The sequence below is a fragment of the Triticum urartu genome, chromosome 6A, assembly GCF_056163025.1.
Source record: "Triticum urartu cultivar PI428250 chromosome 6A, HENAU_Tu73, whole genome shotgun sequence".
Classification (NCBI taxonomy): domain Eukaryota; kingdom Viridiplantae; phylum Streptophyta; class Magnoliopsida; order Poales; family Poaceae; genus Triticum; species Triticum urartu.
Genome location: NC_141878.1, coordinates 202,533,135 through 202,555,555, shown reverse-complemented (window position 1 = coordinate 202,555,555; position 22,421 = coordinate 202,533,135). Strand labels below are relative to the sequence as shown.

At 47.6% G+C, this 22,421-nt stretch overlaps 1 protein-coding gene across 1 annotated transcript; it reads right to left on the bottom strand.

Moving 5' to 3' along the window:
- Window positions 1-20,753: 20,753 nt before the first annotated feature.
- LOC125517380 (AT-hook motif nuclear-localized protein 24) lies at window positions 20,754-22,147 on the bottom strand. The gene has a single exon (XM_048682574.2). The coding sequence runs from the start codon at window positions 21,875-21,877 to the stop codon at window positions 20,948-20,950; it is 930 nt and encodes a 309-aa protein (XP_048538531.1). The 5' UTR covers window positions 21,878-22,147; the 3' UTR covers window positions 20,754-20,947.
- Window positions 22,148-22,421: the final 274 nt, after the last annotated feature.

Here is a 22,421-nt window from a genome sequence, read left to right as displayed (position 1 = left end):
GAGAATTCGCAACATATTGAGTCAATGGACTCAAAATGATATTGACAAAGGTAGTCAATAAGATTACTATACTTATGGGATTAACCATAATGCAAGCAAGCAAGAATTTCAGGAGCAATAGGTTGCTCAGGATTTTCGGAAGATCGAATGGTATTTCGAAGAATTTTGTGAACTGCATGAATATCTGGGGATGAGCGGATACTCGATAAATGCGAGTAATTATCCGTAGTGGTATGCATGTGGCAAGGAACTGCAAGGCAGTAGGCACAAAGTATCCTCGGGGTATCTTATAATAACAAGATCGACTGGGAATAAAAGTAAGCACGTCAGGTCTACATACTTATCCATAGGGATATTCCGGTGGTAGGGACTTGCAAAAGCAACGGCATAAGGTTTCGACAGAATATCGGAGAGTATCTTCGAAATCTTCTGGTGCAGCCGGCGATCACCTGGACTGAAGGGGCTCTCCGGGAGAAAGTATTTACGAGAACCTAAGTTAGATTTTTAGTAAACTCATTTAACCCGAATAGAAGAGAGATCAGAGTCCCAGAGTATAGGTCGAGGAATAAAAGATCCTAATACCACCCAAATGGCTACGTGGGCCCGTAAGCCACACAACCATGTTAGTAAACAGTTTTCACTGACTAGACTCGACTTCGGCCAAGGAGTTTGGAAGGGGGATTCCTACAGGCAGTTGGCTCTGATACCAACTTGTGACGCCCCCGATTTGACCGTACACTAATCATGCACGCAAATGTGTACGATCAAGATCAAGGACTCACGGGAAGATATCACAACACAACTCTACAATTAAAAAGTCATACAAGCATCATATTACAAGCCAGGGGCCTCGAGGGCTCGAATACAAGAACTCGATCATAGACGAGTCAGCGGAAGCAACAATATCTGAGTACAGACATAAGTTAAACAAGTATGCCTTAAGAAGGCTAGCTCAAACTGGGATACAGATCGAAAGAGGCGCAGGCCTCCTGCCTGGGATCCTCCTAGCTACTCCTGGTCGTCGTCAGCGGGCACCACGTAGTAGTAGGCACCTTCGGTGTAGTAGGAGTCGTCGTCGATGGTGGCGTCTGGCTCCTGGGCTCCAACATCTGGTTGCGACAACCAGGTAGAAGGGATAGGGGGAAAAGAGGGAGAAGCAACCGTGAGTACTCATCCAAAGTACTCGCAAGCAAGAAGCTACACTACATATGCATGGGTAAATGTGTAAAGGGCCATGTCGGTGGACTGAACTGCAGAAAACCAGAATAAGAGGGGGATAGCTAATCCTTTCGAAGACTACGCTTCTGGCAACCTCCGTCTTGCAGCATGCAGAAGAGAATAGACTGAAGTCCTCTAAGTAGCATCGCATAGCATAATCCTAACCGATGATCCTCCCCTCGTCGCCCTGTGAGAGAGCGACCACCGGTTGTATCTGGCACTTGGAAGGGTGTGTTTTATTAAGTATCCGGTTCTAGTTGTCATAAGGTCAAGGTACAACTCCAAATCGTCCTGTTACCGAAGATCACGGCTATTCGAATAGATTAACTTCCCTGCAGGGGTGCACCACATACCCCAACACGCTCGATCCCATTTGGCCGGACACACTTTCCTGGGTCATGCCCGGCCTCGGAAGATCAACACGTCGCAGCCCCACCTAGACCAACAGAGAGGTCAGCACGCCGGTCTAAACCTAAGCGCCCAGGGGTCTGGGCCCATCGCCCTTAGCACACCTGCACGTTGCGTGGGCGGCCGGAAGCAGACCTAGCCTAGTGGCGTTCCAGTCCAATCCAGCGCGCGCCGCTCCGTCGCTGACGTCAAGAAGGCTTCGGCTGATACCACGACGCCGGGATACCCATAACTACTCCCGCGTAGATGGTTAGTGCGTATAGACCAAATGGCCAGACTCAGATCAAATACCCAGATCTCGTTAAGCGTGTTAAGTATCCGCGAACGCCGAACAGGGCCAGGCCCACCTCTCTCCTAGGTGGTCTGAACCTGCCCTGTCGCTCCGCCACAAAGTAACAGCCGGGGGCCGTCGGGAACCCAGGCCCACCTCTACCGGGATGGAGCCACCTGCCCCTTCAACCCCCATGTCCGAACAGTATCACAGGTAATGTATCAATGTAGAGTATATAGTATACGCCCGTGATCACCTCCCGAAGTGATCACGGCCCAGTAGTATAGCATGGCAGACGGACAAGAGTGTAGGGCCACTGATGGAACACTAGCATCCTATACTAAGCAGTAGGATAGCAGGTAATGGTAACAACCGTAGTAGCAAGGACAGGCTATGCATCAGGATAGGAATAACGGAAAGCAGTAACATGCTACACTACTCTAATGCAAGCAGTATAGAGAAGAATAGGCGATATCTGGTGATCAAAGGGGGGGCTTGCCTGGTTGCTCTGGCAAGAGAGAGGGATCGTCAACTCCGTAGTCGTACTGGGTAGCAGCGGCGTCGGTCTCGGTGTCTAGCGAGAGAAGAGGGGGAAGAAACAATAAATATTTAAGCAAACAGATGCATAGCGATGCATGACATGACAAGTAGCGGTGTTAGGGGTGCCCTATCGCGGTATGAGGTGATACCGGTGAAGGGGGGAAACATCCGGGAAAGTATTCCCAGTGTTTTGCGTTTTCGGACTGACGAACCGGAAGGGGAAAGTTGCGTGTTTGCTATGCTAGGGATGCGTGGCGGACGAACGGGCTGCATATTCGAATTCGTCTCGTCGTTCTGAGCAACTTTCATGTACAAAGTTTCTCCATCCGAGTTACAGATTATTTTATATGATTTTTCAAAGTTTTATTCATTTTCTGAAATTATTACTAATTCAAAATTAATAGACAAAATGCTATGGGTACCCAGCCCTGCGTACACAGAATGTACACAGAGGCTGACAAGTGGGCCAGGGGGACCCAGTTGACCAGTCAACGTTTGACTGGTCAACAGGGGTGGGACCCCGTGTCATTGTCTGTTCAGCCTAATTAGGTTTTAACTAATCTAATTATTGTTTAGTTAATTAACACTAGTTAATTAGGTTAATTAAACATTAATTAATTAAGTTAATTTAATTAATTAAGTTAACTAATTAATCAATATACTTTTTATCATTTATTTATTTATTTATTTACAACTTTTTTTATTAACGTTCTGGGGGCTGGGCCCCACTTGTCATAGGCCCACGGGGGCCTTAGCGGATCGGGCGCGGGGCGCATCTGGGCGGGCGTAACCGCCCGAACGAGGGGACGCGGGTGCGGGCGGCCAGCGCGGTGAGGCCACCGCGGCTGGCGGGGCAAGGGGCCGGAGAGGGCGAACCCGGGTGGGGCCGCGGCGAGGGCGAGGCCCCGGCGGGGCCCACGAGCGCACGGGGAGGGCGCGAAGGGGGAGCCGGGGCGCACAAGAGGGACGCCCCAGGGCCATGGTGGGCGCGGCCGGCGCGGAGCTGCAGCAGACAGCGGTAGTAGCAGCGCCAGCAGCTGCTGCGTTGCAGCACTGGGCGGCGACGGTTGGGCGCGCGGGGCTGCCGGTGCAGAGGGCGGGAGGAGAGGCCGGAGGAGGCCACGGCGACGGACGCGTGCGGAGGAGCTCGTCGGGGCGGTCGGGAGCGGCGACGTGCGACAGAGAGGGGAAGAGGGAGGGAGCTCACGATAGGGCGCAGGGACTAAGGCAGCGGCGTGAGGAGGAGGACGAGGACGACTGCGGCGTGGAGGAGGCAGACCAGCGGGGAGGCGGAGGCACGCCGGCGAGGAGGTCCGGCGAGGTCCTCGGGCGACTGCGCGGGCTCCGGGCGGCGTCCGTGGAGCTCCGGGCGGCGGTGAATCGAGGATGAGGCAGCGGCGAACGGCGGATCGGGCGCGGCGTCGGAGCTCCCGGATCGGGAGAGGGGGGAGGCGAGGAGGACGGCGGTGGGGGGGGCGCTGGCGGTGTTCGACGGGGGCGTGCGGCAGAGGGGTGGGATGGGGGCGCTCGTCGATGGGGGGGGAGGGGACGCTCGTCCCTGATCCAGATCGGGACGAGGAGAGGAGAGATGTGGGAAGTGGGAGGAGTGGGTTAGGGTTCGGTGTCCCCTGGGGGGGTTAGTAGGCGTGGTGGGGTGGGCCGGTCCGGCCGGGCCGGCCTGTAGCTAGCTGGGCCGAATGGCCCAGGGGGAGGTTTTGTTTCCTTTTCTTTTTTTTTATGTATTTTCTTTTCTTTTATTTATTTCCTTTTCTGTTTTTGGCTAATTGTTTGGGCACCAAATGAGTTTTGTAAAATATGAGAGTTGGCCCAAAATTCAAAACACAATATATCCTACCACCAAAAACTAGTTTTGGGTAATTATCATTTCATATTTATTTATTTTTTTAATAAAAAGGTTAGTAAATAATGTTTTCAGCCACTGTTTGAGGTTGTTTAAGTCACTTATCAAATTTCAATAATGTTGTTTACAATTTTATCATAGCCTCTGATTTATCTACTATTTATTGAACATTTTAGTTTTAATATTTGAAAAACTTTTATTGTTTGTTTGATTTTGATTTTGAATTTGAATCGGTTTCGAACTGACGCGAGATTACTAACAGTAATCAAAGTGACGTGGCATCGTTAATGGGGGATTACTGTAGCCTAATTATCCGGGCGTCACATTGGTAGATAAGGCTCTTATGATTGAAGGGAAGCAACAACAGATTGAGAGCCGCAAGAGGAAGTATGGACAAGGGAAGTACAATTCAGGAGCTCAGCAAAAGCCTCGTTTTACCCCGAACTCGGGAGGATACACCCATAACCATGTAGGCCATACCCACAATGGAGGAAGTTCTCATAATCACAATGGCCCTAGGAATGGAAACGGAAGTGGAGCAGGCAGCAACTAGAACCGCTCTAACCCAAGCACACCCGCCAAGAAGGATCTAAGCCACATCACTTGTTTCAAGTGCGGGAAGACTGGACACTACGCCACCGAGTGTTCTGAAACAAAGAACGGAAATGGCAATGGAAGCTCTGGAAAGAAGCCCAACCCTTTTAACAAGGGACAAGTGAACCACGTGAATGTGGAGCAGGTTGAAGAGCGGCCAGATGCAGTCATCGATAAGTTTTTGGTTAAGTCATTTACCGCTCTCGTTCTTTTTGATACTGGTGCATCCCATTCATACATTTCAAGGGGATTTGTGGACAAGTTTAAGTTACCCACCCTAGTCCTTAGGACACCTTTGCTAGTGAGCTCACCTGGTGCAGCGTATACGGCCAGCCGATGGTGCGATCGGTTACCCTTAACCATTGGTAGCCATGTTTTCCCCTCAAACCTTATAATTCTGGAGTCACAAGGATTGGATGTGATACTAGGAATGGATTGGCTATCGAAGTATGGAGGAAACATTGATTGCGCAAGCAATTCAATTATGCTCACTACCCCGGAGAGAAAAAGGATTAAGTATGTATCTAGGTATACTCCCAAGATTACTCACGTAAATTCCCTCTCGGGAGTTGTTCAGGAGGAAGTGCCTGTAGTGAAGGATTTTCCAGATGTATTCCCACAGGAACTACCAGGCATGCCCCCAGATCGAGACATTGAGTTTTTGATAGAGTTATTGCCAGGCACCGGACCAATATCAAAGAGACCATACCAGATGCCCGCAAATGATTTGGAGGAGATCAAGAAGCAGATTAAGGAGTTATTGGAGAAAGGTTACATTCGATGAAGTTTGTCACCATGGGGAGCCCCAGTGCTCTTGGTTGAGAAGAAGGATGTGATGCCCCGAGACCGTTGTGCCAGGTGTCTTCCAGTTATTCGCTGTCTTTGCCATGTCATTCGCTTGCGTGTTGCATCTTGTCATGTCATCATGTGCATTGCATCATCATGTTTTCAAAACTTGCATTAGCCCGGGTCTCCCAGTTCCTTCCATTGTCCGTTCTGAGCCAAGACACACTTACATGCGCCCGCAGCATGTCCGAAATATTATTTTATAAGTGGCCAAAAAATGTTCTCGGAATGGGTTGAAAGTTGGCGTGCGGTCTTATTATAGTGTAGATAGACCGCCCGTCACGTTTCATCGCATTTGGAGTCTGTTTGATGCCCCAACGGATAACTATAGCGGCATTATAGTCGGTCAAACATCGGACATTTTCGGTCTCCGAAAACTATTGCCGGGCCCTCTCTCTCTCTTCTCTCCTCTCAGCCTTGCCACAGCCCACCTAGTCCATCTACCTACCCCTCTTCGTGTCCAGAGCCGTCCGATGCAATCGCACAGTCCGGAAACCCCTCTTTGCACAGTGCATCGACCCCCCGCGTGCGTCCGGAGCTGTCCCGAACCTGACCCGAGCAGTCGTCACCGTTGAACTCGGATCATCCCCTAACATCTATAAAGTATCATCGTTTTCTCGTTGGAGTCTTCCTAACCTGTATTTTCTCAACCGCCCGATTACGATCGGAGGGTCCAACCTCAATTGTTTTTACCTATATATAGTCCCCGCCTACTAAATCAGATCAAACCCTAGTCTAAACCTACCCCTAGACCCTCCCCTAACCTCTCAGCTGTTGGAAATATGCCCTAGAGGCAATAATAAATTAGTTATTATTATATTTCCTTGTTCATGATAATCGTTTATTATCCATGCTAGAATTGTATTGATAGGAAACTCAGATACATGTGTGGATACATAGACAACACCATGTCCCTAGTAAGCCTCTAGTTGACTAGCTCGTTGATCAATAGATGGTTACGGTTTCCTGACCATGGACATTGGATGTCGTTGATAACGGGATCACATCATTAGGAGAATGATGTGATGGACAAGACCCAATCCTAAGCATAGCACAAGATCGTGTAGTTCGTATGCTAAAGCTTTTCTAATGTCAAGTATCATTTCCTTAGACCATGAGATTGTGCAACTCCCGGATACCGTAGGAGTACTTTGGGTGTGCCAAACGTCACAACGTAACTGGGTGACTATAAAGGTACACTACGGGTATCTCCGAAAGTGTCTGTTGGGTTGGCACGAATCGAGACTGGGATTTGTCACTCCGTGTAAACGGAGAGGTATCTCTGGGCCCACTCGGTAGGACATCATCATAATGTGCACAATGTGATCAAGGAGTTGATCACGGGATGATGTGTTACGGAATGAGTAAAGAGACTTGCCGGTAACGAGATTGAACTAGGTATCGGGATACCGACGATCGAATCTCGGGCAAGTATCGTACCGCTAGAAAAAGGGAATTGTATACGGGATTGATTAAGTCCTTGACATCGTGGTTCATCCGATGAGATCATCGTGGAACATGTGGGAGCCAACATGGGTATCCAGATCCCGCTGTTGGTTATTGACCGGAGAGTCATCTCGGTCATGTCTGCATGTCTCCCGAACCCGTAGGGTCTACACACTTAAGGTTTAGTGACGCTAGGGTTATAGAGATATTAGTATGCGGTAACCCGAAAGTTGTTCGGAGTCTCGGATGAGATCCCGGACATCACGAGGAGTTCCAGAATGGTCCGGAGGTAAACAATTATATATAGGAAGTGCTATTTCGGCCATCGGGACAAGTTTCAGGGTCACCGGTATTGTACCGGGACCACCGGAAGGGTCCCGGGGGTCCACCGGGTGGGGCCTCCTGCCCCGGAGGGCCACATGGGCTGTAGGGGGTGCGCCTTGGCCTACATGGTCCAAGGGAACCAGCCCCTAGAGGCCCATGCGCCAAAGGGACAAGAGGAGGGGAGAGTCCTAAAGGCGGAAGGCAACTCCGAGGTGCCTTGGGGAGGATGGACTCCTCCCCCCCTTGGCCGCACCCTTCCTTGGAGGAAGGGGAAAGGCTGCGCCCTCCCCCTCTCCCTTGGACCTATATATAGTGGGGGGAAGGGAGGGCAACCATACCTAAGCCCTGGCGCCTCCCTCTCCCTCCCATGACACATCTCCCTCCTCCCGCAGCGCTTGGCGAAGCCCTGTTGGAATCCCGCTACTTCCACCACGCCGTCGTGCTGCTGGATCTCCATCAACCTCTCCTCCCCCCTTGCTGGATCAAGAAGGAGGAGACGTTGCTGCTCCGTACGTGTGTTGAACGCGGAGGTGCCGTCCGTTCGGCGCAAGGATCATCGGTGATTTGGATCACGACGAGTACGACTCCATCAACCCCGTTCTTTTGAACGCTTCCGCGTGCGATCTACAAGGGTATGTAGATCCACTCCTCCCTTGTTGCTAGATGACTCCATAGATAGATCTTGGTGACACGTAGGAAAATTTTGAATTTATGCTACGTTCCCCAACAGTGGCATCATGAGCTAGGTCTATGCGTAGTTTCTATGCACGAGTAGAACACAAAGTAGTTGTGGGCATTGATTTTGTTCAATATGCTTGCCGTTACTAGTCTTATCTTGATTCGGTGGCATCGTGGGATGAAGCGGCCCGGACCGACCTTACACGTACTCTTACGTGAGACTGGTTCCACCGACTGACATGCACTAGTTGCATAAGGTGGCTAGCGGGTGTCTGTCTCTCCTACTTTAGTCGGATCGGATTCGATGAAAAGGGTCCTTATGAAGGGTAAATAGCAATTGGCATATCACGTTGTGGTTTTTTCATAGGTAAGAAACGTTCTTGCTAGAAACCCATAGCAGCCACGTAAAACATGCAAACAACAATTAGAGGACGTCTAACTTGTTTTTGCAGGGTATGCTATGTGATGTGATATGGCCAAAAGGATGTGATGAATGATATATGTGATGTATGAGATTGATCATGTTCTTGTAATAGGAATCACGACTTGCATGTCGATGAGTATGACAACCGGCAGGAGCCATAGGAGTTGTCTTTATTTATTATATGACCTGCGTGTCAACATAAACGTCATGTAATTACTTTACTTTATTGCTAACCGTTAGCTGTAGTAGTAGAAGTAATAGATGACGTGACAACTTCATGGAGACACGATGATGGAGATCATGATGATGGAGATCATGGTGTCATGCCGGTGACAAGATGATCATGGAGCCCCAAGATGGAGATCAAAGGAGCTATATGATATTGGCCATATCATGTCACTATTATTTGATTGCATGTGATGTTTATCATGTTTATGCATCTTATTTGCTTAGAACGACGGTAGTAAATAAGATGATCCCTCATAATAATTTCAAGAAAGTGTCCCCCCTAACTGTGCACCGTTGCGACAGTTCGTGTTTCTAAGCACCACGTGATGATCGGGTGTTAGATTCTTACGTTCACATACAACGGGTGTAAGCCAGATTTACACACGCGAAACACTTAGGTTGACTTGAAGAGCCTAGCATGTGTATAGACATGGCCTCGGAACACAGAAGACCGAAAGGTCGAACATGAGTCGTATAGAAGATACGATCAACATGAAGATGTTCACCGATGTTGACTAGTCCGTCTCATGTGATGATCGGACACAGCCTAGTTGACTCGGATCATGTAATCACTTAGATGACTAGAGGGATGTCTATCTGAGTGGGAGTTCATAAGATGAACTTAATTATCCTGAACATAGTCAAAAGGTCTTCGCAAATTATGTCATAGCTCGCGCTTCAGTTCTACTGTTTAGTTATGTTCCTAGAGAATATTTAGTTGAAAGTTGATAGTAGCAATTATGCGGACTAGGTCCGTAAACTAAGGATTGTCCTCATTGCTTCATAGAAGGCTTATGTCCTTAATGCACCGCTCAGTGTGCTGAACCTCGAACGTTGTCTGTGGATGTTGCGAACATCTGACATACACATTTTGATAACTACGTGATAGTTTAGTTAAACGGTTTAGAGTTGAGGCACCGAAGACATTTTGAAACGTCACGAAACATATGAGATGTTTGGAGGGCTGAAATTGGGATTTCAGGCTCGTGCCCACGTCAAGAGGTATAAGACCTTCGATGATTTTCTTAGCCTGAAAACTAAGGGAGAAAAGCTCAATTGTTGAGCTTGTGCTCAGATTGTCTGAGTACAACAATCATTTGAATCGAGTGGGAGTTGATCTTCCAGATGAGAAAGTGATGTTTCTCCGAAGTCATTACCACCAAGCTGCTAGAGCTTCATGATGAACTATAATATATCAGGGACATATATGATGATCCTTGAGATATTCGCGATGTTTGACACCACAAAAGTAGAAATCAAGGAGCATCAATTGTTGATGGTTGGTGAAACCACTGGTTTCAAGAAGGGCAAGGGCACGAAGGGATACTTCATGAAACGGCAATTCAGCTGCTGCTCCAGTGAAGAAACCCAAGGTTGAACCCAAACCCGAGACTAAGTGCTTCTGTAATAAGGGGAACAGCCACTGGAGCAGAATTACCCTAGATACTTGGTAGATGAGAAGGCTGGCAAGGTCGATAGAAGTATATTGGATATACATTGTGTTGATGTGTACTTTACTAGTACTCCTAGTAGCACCAGGGTATTAGATACCGGTTCGGTTGCAAAGTGTTAGTAACTCGAAACAAAAGGCTACGGAATAAACGGAGACTAGCTAAAGGTGAGCTGACGATATGTGTTGGAAGTGTTTCCAGGGTTGATATGATCAAGCATCGCACGCTCCCTCTACCATCGAGATTGGTATTAAAACCTAAATAATTGTTATTTGGTGTTTGCATTGAGCATAGACATGATTGGATTATGTCTATCGCAATACGGTTATTCATTTAAAGAGAATAATGGTTACTCTGTTTATTTGAATAATACCTTTGAATGGTCTTACACCTGAAATGAATGGTTTATTGAATCTCGATCGTAGTGATACACATGTTCATGACAAAAGATAGTAATGATAGTACCACGTACTTGTGGCACTGCCACTTAAGTCATATCGGTATAAAACGCATGAAGAAGCTCCATGTTGATGGATCTTTGGACTCACTCATCTTTGAAAGGTTTGAGACATGCGGACCATGTCTATTGGTGTATATGCATGAAGAAACTCCATGCAAATGGACCGTTTGGACTCACTTGATTTTGAATCACTTGAGACATGCAAATCATACCACATGGGCAAGATGACTGAAAGCCTCGTTTTCAGTAAAATGGAACTAGAAAGCAACTTGTTGGAAGTAATACATTTTGATGTGTGCAATCCAATGAGTGCTGAGGCATGTAGTGGATATCGTTATGTTCTTACTTCACAGATGATTTGAGTAGATGTTGAGTATATTTACTTGATGAATCACGAGTCTGAATTATTGAAAGGTTCAAGTAATTTCAGGGTGAAGTTGAAAGATCGTCGTGACAAGAGGATAAAATATCTATGATATGATCATAGAGATGAATATCTGAATTATGAGTTTAGCACAGAATTAAGACGTTGTGGAAATTGTTTCACAACTAATACAGCCTGGAACACCATAGTGTGATGGTGTGTCCGAACATCATAACTGCACCCTATTGGATATGATGCATACCATGATGTCTCTTATCGAATTACCACGATAGTTTATGGGTTAGGCATTAGAGACAACCACATTCACTTTAAATAGGGCACCACGTAATTCCGATGATATGACACCGTATGAACTATGGTTTAGAGAAACCTAAGCTGTCATTTCTTAAAAGTTTGGGGCTGCGACGCTTATGTGGAAAAGTTTCAGGCTGATAAGCTCGAACCCAAAGCGGATAAATGCATCTTCATAGGACACCCAAAACAGTTGGGTATACCTCCTGTCTCAGATCCGAAAGCAATAAGGGATTGTTTCTGGAATCGGGTTCTTTCTCGAGGAAAAGTTTCTCTCGAAAGAATTGAGTGGGAAGATGGTGGAGACTTGATGAGGTTATTGAACCGTTACTTCAACTAGTGTATAGCAGGGCACAAAGAGTTGTTCCTGTGGCACCTACACCAATTAAAGTGGAAGCTTATGATATTGATCATGAGACTTCGGATCAAGTCACTCCCAAACCTCGTGGGATGACAAGGATGCGTACTACTTCAGAGTGGTACGTAATCCTGTCTTGAAAGTCATGTTGCTAGACAACAATGAGCCTACGAGCTATGGAGAAGCGATGGTGGGCACAGATTCCGATGAATGGCTCGAGGCCATAAAATCCGAGAGAGGATCCATGTATGAAAACAGAGTGTAGACTTTGGCAGAACGGCTCGATGGTCGTGAGGCTGTTGAGTACAGATGGATTTTAAAAGGAAGACGGACAATGATGGTAAATGTCACCATTAAGAAAGCTCGACTTGTCGTTAAGATGTTTTCTGACAAGTTCAAGGAGTTGACTACGGTGAGACTTTCTCACTCGTTGCGATGCTAAGAGTCTGTTGGAATTATATTAGCGATTACTGCATTATTTATGAAATCTTGCAGATAGGATGTCAAAACATTGTTTCCTCGACGATTTTCTTGAGGAAAGGTTGTATGTGATACAAACGGAAGGTTTTGTCAATCCTGAAAGATGCTAATAAGTATGCAAAGCTCCAGCAATCCTTCTAAGGACTGGAGTAAGCATCTCGGAGTTGGAATGTATGCTTTGATGAGATGATTAAAGATTTTGGGTTTATACAAAGTTTATGAGAAACTTGTATTTCCAAAGAAGTGAGTGGGAGCATTATAGAATTTCTGATGAGTATATGTTGTTAACATATTGTTGATCGGAAATGACATAGAATTTCTGGAAAGCATATAGGGTTATTTGAAAAATGTTTTTCAATGAAAAACCTGGATTAAGCTACTTGAGCATTGAGCATCAAGATCTATAAAGATAGATCAAAACGCTTAATGGTACTTTCAAATGAGCACATACCTTGACATGATCTTGAAGGTGTTCAAGATGGACCAGTCAAAGAAGGAGTTCTTGCCTGAGTTGTAAGGTATGAAGTTAAGACTTAAAGCTCGACCACGGCAGAATAGAGAGAAAGGACGAAGGTCGTCCCCTATGCTTAAGACGTAGGCTCTACAGTATGCTATGCTGTGTACCGCACCTGAAGTGTGCCTTGCCATGAGTCAGTCAAGGGGTACAAGAGTGATACAAGAATGGATCACAGGACAGCGGTCAAAGTTATCCTTAGTAACTAGTGGACTAAGGAATTTTCTCGATTATGGAGGTGGTAAAAGAGTTCGTCGTAAAGGGTTACGTCGATGCAAGCTTAACACCTATCCGGATAGCTCTGAGTAGAGATACCGGATATGTATAATGGAGCAACAATTTAGTATAGCTCCAAGTAGAACAGTTATTTGGAATAGCTCCAAATAGAACGTGGTAGCTACATCTAGGAGATGACATAGAGATTTGTAAAGCACACACGGATCTGAAAGGTTCAGACCCGTTGACTATAACATCTCTCACAAGCATAACATGATCAAACCCAGAACTCATCGAGTGTTAATCACATGGTAATGTGAACTAGATTATTGACTCTAGTAAACTCTTTGGGTGTTAGTCACATGGGGATGTGACCTTGAGTGTTAATCACATATCGATGTGAACTGGATTATTGACTCTAGTGCAAGTGGGAGATTGTTGGAAATATGCCCTAGAGGCAATAAAAAATTACTTATTATTATATTTCCTTGTTCATGATAATCGTTTATTATCCATGTAGAATTGTATTGATAGGAAACTCACATACATGTGTGGATACATAGACAACACCATGTCCCTAGTAAGCCTCTAGTTGACTAGCTCGTTGATCAATAGATGGTTACGGTTTCCTGACCATGGACATTGGATGTCGTTGATAACGGGATCACATCATTGGGAGAATGATGTGATGGACAAGACCCAATCCTAAGCATAGCACTAGATCGTGTAGTTCGTATGCTAAAGCTTTTCTAATGTCAAGTATCATTTCCTTAGACCATGAGATTGTGCAACTCCCGGATACCGTAGGAATACTTTGGGTGTGCCAAACATCACAACGTAACTGGGTGGCTATAAAGGTACACTACAGGTATCTCCGAAAGTGTCTGTTGGGTTGGCACGAATCGAGACTGGGATTTGTCACTCCGTGTAAATGGAGAGGTATCTCTGGGCCCACTCAGTAGGACATCATCATAATGTGCACAAATGTGATCAAGGAGTTGATCACGGGATGACGTATTATGGAACGAGTAAAGAGACTTGCCGGTAACGAGATTGAACAAGGTATCGGGATACCGACGATCGAATCTCGGGCAAGTGTCGTACCGATAGACAAAGGGAATTGTATACGGGATTGATTAAGTCCTTGACATCGTGGTTCATCCGATGAGATCATCGTGGAACATGTGGGAGCCAACATGGGTATCCAGATCCCGCTGTTGGTTATTGACCGGAGAGTCATCTCGGTCATGTCTGCATGTCTCCCGAACCCGTAGGGTCTACACACTTAAGGTTCGGTGACGCTAGGGTTATAGAGATATTAGTATGCGGTAACCCGAAAGTTGTTCGGAGTCCCGGATGAGATCCCGGACGTCACGAGGAGTTCCGGAATGGTCCGGAGGTAAAGAATTATATATAGGAAGTGCTATTTCGGCCATCGGGACAAGTTTCGGGGTCATCGGTATTGTACCGGGACCACCGGAAGGGTCCCGGGGGTCCACCGGGTGGGGCCACCTGCCCCGGGGGCCACATGAGCTGTAGGTGGTGCGCCTTGGCCTATATGGGCCAAGGGCACCAGCCCCAAGAGGCCCATGCGCCAAGAGAAGAGGGAAAGGGAGAGTCCTAAAGGGGGAAGGCACCTCCGAGGTGCCTTGGGGAGGATGGACTCCTCCCCCCCTTGGCCGCACCCTTCCTTGGAGGAAGGTGCAAGGCTGCGCCCTCCCCCTCTTCCTTGGCCCTATATATAGTGGGGGGAAGGGAGGGCAACCATACCTAAGGCCTGGCGCCTCCCTCTCCCTCCCATGACACATCTCCCTCCTCCCGCAGTGCTTAGCGAAGCCCTGTTGGAATCCCGCTACTTCCACCATCACGCCGTTGTGCTGTTGGATCTCCATCAACCTCTCCTCCCCCTTGCTGGATCAAGAAGGAGGAGACGTCGCTGCTCCGTACGTGTGTTGAACGCGGAGGTGCCGTCCGTTCGGCGCTAGGATCATCGGTGATTTGGATCACGACGAGTACGACTCCATCAACCCCGTTCTCTTGAACACTTCCGCGCGCGATCTACAAGGGTATGTAGATCCACTCCTCCCTCGTTGCTAGATGACTCCATAGATAGATCTTGGTGACACGTAGGAAAATTTTGAATTTATGCTACGTTACCCAACAGCCAGCACCGCGAAGCGCGCGATGAAGAGGCCGCAAACTCCTCCCAGGAGGCCACCGAAGACCCTGGCAAGCCGAGAAGCTAGGCACGTGGTGCACCCACAAGGGCCATGGGAAGCCAGTTCGTCATAACTTTGTCGTCGCCGCCGGCTGCCGAAACAGCCTCCTCATATGCTCGGAGAAAACCTGTCGGGTCCGCCACGCCATCGTATCGGGGCGGTAGCTCCGACCTGAACTTGGGTGGCCATTGCACCTGCCGCAGGTCGGGGGTGAAAGCTCGGAGGCCCACGACTCCCTCGAAAGCACCCGTCGGCCCGGTCGATGGAGCAACGCCCGCCATGAGAGCCGAACAGCGGAGCGCAACGAATAGAGGGGCGGATCTTCGACGCACCCCTACCTGGCGCGCCAAATGTCGGATTTCGGGCTCCGCGGACCCTGGCTAGATTCGAACTCTGGGGTGCGTGCAAAGAAATTAACCTCCCCAGTCTGCCTACCCGCTAATTCCATCATATCTCGGTGAACAGGAAGGAAATGGGACACAACAGTTTACCCAGGTTCTGGCCACCTTGCGGTGTAAAACCCTACTCCTGCTTTGTGGTGGATTGGCCTCGAGGTGGGCTGAGGATGAACTAGTACAGTGGAAGAACAACCTCAGGAAGTCTGTTCTTGTGTTGGTGTGAGCTGGTGAGGGTTCGGATGGATCGGATCCTTCTCGCCCTTCCTATGGTGGTGGCTAAGTCCTATTTATAGTGGCCTTGGTCCTCTTCCCCCAAAATGCAGGCGGGAAGGGATCTCACAACGACCAAATTCAAAGTGAGACAACTAGTACATCTTATCCTGACAAAAGTAGTCTTCGCCTGCAAAGCTTCTGGTCGTGACGCCATGGTGGGCTCGGCGATGACCTTCGTCCTGCCGTCCTAGCAGTCTTGGTCTTGTTGCATGGGAATGGAAACCTTTGACTGACTCCTCGGGACTTCGCGCCTGCGCTTGCCTTCTTAGCACCAAAGAGGAAACTATTGTCCTATGCCCGCTAGCGCCCACCTGGTCTTGGTCATCATGGCTCACGTCATCCGAGCCTCGTGAGGTGAGGCTTGCATAGAAATCTCCGCTCCTCAGGAGCCAGCCTGAGGAGGCAGCTCCCACTAGAGATCTTGGTGTCGTCTGCCTCGCGAGGCTTAGCCCCTTGCGAGGGTCTTGAGTTGTTGATGCTGAAGGTGGGCCATACCAGGAGGTCGATGGAGCCACGCCATGGGGCCATAGGCAGGCAAGTCTGAGTATCCCCGTTTTCAGAACGTCGATAGACGCCACGAGAAATGGTGCTAGGGTCGTCGTAGGGCTGCGTTCATGCACGCATTGGGTTTCTACGGGCTCCAAGAGCCAAGCTCGGACGCAAGCTGCGACAGCAGTGGCTATGGCGAGGACAAAGTGGGGAGGCGGCAAGCAAGCTGGAGGACGAATTCGAAGGGGGGAATAGAGGGGTTGGAGGCGCAGCTCACCAAGGGAGCTCACGGTGGCTCGTTGAGTGATCGGGAGCGCAGTACGGTGCCGGAGTTGAGGGAGATGGCCGACGGAGATCTGAGGAGGACGACGACGCGGTCCGGCACTAGGGTGGCTCCGGCCTTGAGTTAGTGGTCGAGGGAGACAAAGTAGACGCTTGTCAATCTCCTCGACAGGTCGGGGCGGCGAGATGCGACTGGTGGCTATGCGGGCGTGCGAGCGGAGGTGACGGCAGCGGCAACCATGGCGGAGAGGAAGATAGAGGCGCAAGGGGGAGTGGATCCGGGCAGCTAGAGTTCCAGGGGGCGCGGTTCGACCTTATCGTGTGGGCGGCACGGTGGATGGCCGCCACGGCGATGGCTGGCATCGGCGGTGGCCACGACCTGCTGCCCCCTATAGCAGAGGTAGACGACTAGGGGGGCGGGCTTGGCCGCCTGGTGGGCTAAAACCCAGGGGGCAGGCCGTCTCTTCCCTTTTTTGTTTTCTTTTATTTGTTTTCTGTTTCTATTTCTTTTTAAAACAAAATAGTTTTATAAAACATAAAACTTGCACCTAAATTAGTATTATATATTAGGCCACTGCCACAAAAGTTTTGCACTTATTTAAATTAGTTTAGGATTTTTATAATTTTAAAAGCATTTAAATTATTGTTTTGCCCTTTGTTTTATTTATTTTAGGGCACTTAACCATTTTATTAAATGTTGGTTTCACCACCATAATTATCTATGGATTATTTTCCATATTAAGAACATTTAAGTTTTCATGTTTGTGATTTTTTTATGTCACTTATTATTTGAATTTGAATTCAAAGTGGGATCTGAAATGAGATATGGAATCAAAGGTGATCAACACACTGTTTAGCAAAATGATTTAGCTTAATCACATGGGTTACTGTAGCTCAAAATACAAGGGTGTTACACCGTTTCTATTGTTTCGGCTAATCGCAAACAGTTCATCCGAGTGAAATAAATACTGTATATCACACACACCTCGATCTGATTGATCGTCGCCGCAGACTTGGCTGCCGCCGCCGAACGCAGCCAAGGCCACTGCCCGAAGCAGGGCCGGCCGCCGCACCCGCCACCATTGCCGCCCTAAGTCGAGGCGGTCGCCGCGCTGCCACCGGTCAAGGTAGGCCCGCCACGCCACCAAGGCCAGATCGGCCGTGCCACCACATGCCACGGGGCTCCGCACCGCCCCCATGGCGCAGGAGAGAGGGAAGGCCCCTGCCACCGCCGTCAGCCCCCGGGCTATAGGCCGGCGGCGTCCTTTGACGGCGGCGGAGGGAGGGATGGAAGGACGGGGAGCCCCCGTCGGCTAGGGTTGCGATCCTGCCCGAGTCGCCCGAGCGGGGGCGACACGTGGGGAGCGGGGGTGGGGTCGCCCTTACTAGTCTCCCTTGCTCTGATCGTTTATGCCTTTCCCTTGCCCTTTAAGCTTTTTGTTGGGTCAACATGATGACATCTTAGTAATCTAGTAAGGTATTTGATGGGCTCCCCTCTGGTAAAGAGTTGCTTCATGGCATTATGAATATATATATATATATATATATAGAGAGAGAGAGAGAGAGAAAGAGAGAGTACTTTCCATCTGGTCAAAATAGCTCCCATTCATTACTAATTTGTACAATTTTTTTTGAAACTCATTACTAATTGTACATAAATCCTTGTTTTTTATTGGCGCAATTTCCTTTCCTTAAGACAAGAATTTCTAAGGAAACTAAAATGGCATGTTCCTTTTTAAAATCAGAATAATAGTGCATCCAACAGAGAAAGGTGTGTACATATCCCTCTGAGGGCAAACAAATGATGTGACTTATGTATGGCTTATTGGTCAACAAATCTACGTACACAAGAATATCACATAAGTGGATCTACCTTGTTCCTTGATTTTTTCTTTGACAGGTGGACTTCATATTCCTTGGTGACACACACATGGCCAGATTCACTTGGCAAGCCACACTTTTTTTTTACCAGGAAGCTACACTTATTTGCTGCGGGATTCTCGTGACAAGAGGGCTATGTTCCATTAGATACCCGGGTTGTTATTGGTGGAATATATGAGTGCTCAATGGGTTTTTATTTATGCAAAATAAAATTCAGACAAAATTTGTTCTTTACAAGTATTCTAGATAGAAAACATTTGCATTTACGGCACCTAGTTATTTAACAAACAATCCCAATTATGGATTGAAGAAACAATACTCCCTCCTTTCCGGTTTATAGGGCTCATCTCAAAAAGTTTGTTTTTCCTAAGTCTTAATTCTACTACTCCCCCTGTTTAGGTGTACAAGTCATCTTACGTAAACCAAATAATCCAAAAACACTTGGACGCAGTGCATTAACTTTCACCTCGTTTCTTCTTTCTTGACATAAATAAAGGAATCAAACAATAAGAGATGTGGGCTTGTATGACTTCAATAACTTGAGACTTTCAGACACGACATGCAGTGGTCAGTTCATTGCATGCAATGCTATTAATTAGCAAATAAGCATTAAAATCTCTCGTTTTCTCCTTCGCCTTGGTCACAGTGCACAACCTAAGATGACTTATACACCTAGAAAGAGGGATTAGTACTTAGGCTGGTTGTAATGGAGAGTATCATACGATACTAGTGTATGATACTACCTTTCTAATGCATAGTACTCCCTCCGTCTAGGTGTATAAGTCATCTTAGGTTATGCACCGCGATCAAGGCAGAGGGGAAAACAAGAGAACTTAATTTTTTGCTAATTAATAGCATTGCATGCAATGAACTAAGCACTGCATGTCGTGTTTGGTAGTCTCAAGTCATTGAAAGCATGCACGACCCTTATCTCTTATTGGTTGATATGTCACAAAACAAGAAACGAAGTAGGAGTTAATGTACCATGCCTAAGTGTTTTGGGATTATTTGGTTTTTGTAAGGTGACTTATACACCTAGACGGAGGGAGTATCATATATTAGTATCATGTAGTACTTTATTTATTGCCATGCATGACACATAGTAGCATAACATTTATTATGATACAGTATCGTGATATAATACTCAATCATCTTTTTCTTCATTTAATTCTATGAAACCTCATCAAAATAGCCTAATTGGCATGCATGATACTAGGTATGATACTCCCATTACGACCAGCTCATCACATGTTCAGATTTTAAGGTGTATTAAATCACTACATGCAAGGATGGAGAAAAAACTCATCAATGCATGTAGAAGTTCTTGGTCATTAAGTAAACATGTGTGCATGTGGTGTAATTAATGCATCGGTATACACAAAATTTTGAGGAAAACGAGAGTACTAATTAAGTACTTTTGCAAACTACGGAATTAATTCCACCATTCATCATCTCCCTTGGTGGAAGAGATTTTTAAATTAAGCCCTATAAACTGAAAAAGGGGAGTACATAATTTAAAATTAAAGAACTTGCGCTTACATATCAAAAGTCAGTTGGTTGTCGTACTGTCTAGGAACAATAATACAAAGATCTTAATTCAAACAAATGAATGCTGTTTTTAGGTAAGTGGATAGCTATTAAAGGGCCTCTTTGGTTCAAAGGAGAAGTAGAGGGGGAAAAGTAGGAATAGATATATACTTTTTGTGATAGTACAATTCATGCATTTAGTTCAAATGAATGGGGCAAAGGAAAAAGGGAGGAAATTTCATTTGATCTCAGTTTCAAAGAAAACGCAGGAATGCTAACATTCACTTGGACTTTCTTTTTTCAAATTTCTATGCACGAAAAACGAGACTAAGATCTGTAGTGGTATATTAAGAATCTAACAATACATTTTCATGTGCTTGAACTTTAATTTGGCTATGTTTATCAGGATTTTTTAATTTTTTCAATTCATATGAACCAAACAACCCAAGTTGATAGAATTCATGTGTTCTTTAAATCCTGCAAACCAAGGAACCAAACAACCCAAGTTGATAGAATTCATGTGTTTTTGGTTATAATTTCTACAGTTTTCCATATGGATTGTTCAAGATTAAGCAAGCCTATGCGGTGGCACAGGTTGATGACTAGTATGTGAACATGAGAAACAAAAGGAAGAATATAAGGTGCTAGCCTCTCACCTCAACTGCAAAATCAGTTATGAGACACAAGAATATAACCGAAACAATAACTGATGTAGACAACGATACATATCAGAAACAATCCTGATGCGGACATGTTATTTAACAAGATCCGAAATGGTATGCAATAATTCCCACGGAAATCCTTCGAGATGCGACGTTAAGGAAGAAAGCTAATTAAAACACATAACCTTTCTAACGTGCCGGCTGCGCGGTCCAGCGGCCGTGATTAGAACGGTGACGGGCGGCCACCGGCTGTGCCTGGGTTCCATCTGTAGCTGGCAGCTTCAGGCGGGAGCTGCACGTTGCCGAGGAGGTTCGGTGGCAGCCCTTCGAAGAGGCTTGGATCCACGTCTCCGCCGGCCATCTGAGATGCTTGCTGCCCCGCAGCCAGCATCCCGGCGCTGTCTGCCTGCCCTTGCGCTGCAAGCAACTCGTCTTCCTCCAACGGCAATCGCTCGTAGACAGCGTTCGCGAAGGAAGCTGCCATTATCACCACCGGCCCCGCAGCGGTCAGCGAGCCGACAACGGTGCCGCCCACCACCTGCCCCTTCCCGCCGGCAAGGTAGACGGTGAGCCCTGTGGCTTCCGGTGGTGCTGGAGGGGGTAGGAAGGAGCCAGACAGTGAGAGTATCTCGAACCGGCCGTGGAGGGCGACAACCGCGCCCTGCGAGGCAGGCTGCCGCAGCGTGACGTTGGTCACGGTGCCCGCGCCGCTCAGCACGCAGACCCCGCGTTGCCGGCGGCGGGCGAACGCCGTGATGCTCTCGGAGATGTCGCACCCGCCCGCGACCTCCATGACGTGCGTCCGGAGCGTGTTAGCGCTGTCCCGCGTAATGATGATTGGAGGCTTCGGCTTGTTCTTGGACCCGGCCGGGCGGCCCCTCGGTCGGCGCGATCCGTTCTCGCCTCCATCCTGCAGTCCGCCACCTGAAGGGGAAATCAGAGCAAGCTCACCGCCGCTGCCGTTGCCGTTGCCACTGTTCTCGTCATCCTCGTGGCCGTGCTTGGTGCCGTGGCCGCCGAACGGAGAGCCGCCGCCATGGTCGTCCTCCGACTTGAGATGCAGCTGCTGCTGCTGGAGATGGTGATGGAAATCACGGGTGTTGAAGGGTGGAGGAAGATGGTGACCGTGGATGGATGCAGTAACCGGATCCATGCTCCCGACCTAGCTACCTAGGTTATCCTTTCTTGCTCAGCTCTCTCTCGTTTGTCTTGCTTTTCTTTATTCCGCCTCTATCTTATCTACAGACAAACCTCTCATGTGGCAAGGGACGACGAAACCTACGAGATGGAACAGTGGCAACGAAAGCAAAGGGGGAGTAAATAAGTGGGAGTAGAGGGAGGAGAGGAACTGGCAAATTATTAAGCAAGGAAAGCTGTGGCTGGATTGCAGTATGATATTGCGGCAAGGAAAAGATGTAAAGGAACGGCGGTCTGCCCCCTTTCCTTCACTCTCCCCCCACTTTGTCGTTTGATGATTAAAATAAAATAATGATATGAAGGAGAGAGGAAGAGAAGGACACGACCACCACCGCGCGTCCGCTACTACCCCTCATGCCCTCACCAGACAAAACAATGGGAGAGAGAGAGAGAGAGAGAGAGAGAGAGAGAGAGAGAGAGAGAGAGAGAGAGAGAGAGGCCAGTTTGCCAAACAAAAACAAAAGAAAAAGAATTGACCTACAATTTCTACCCTCCCTCTC

What these genes read in the sequence shown, in the direction of transcription:
- LOC125517380 (XM_048682574.2), bottom strand. Translation starts at nt 21,877, where the DNA reads ATGGATCCGGTTACTGCATCCATCCACGGTCACCATCTTCCTCCACCC.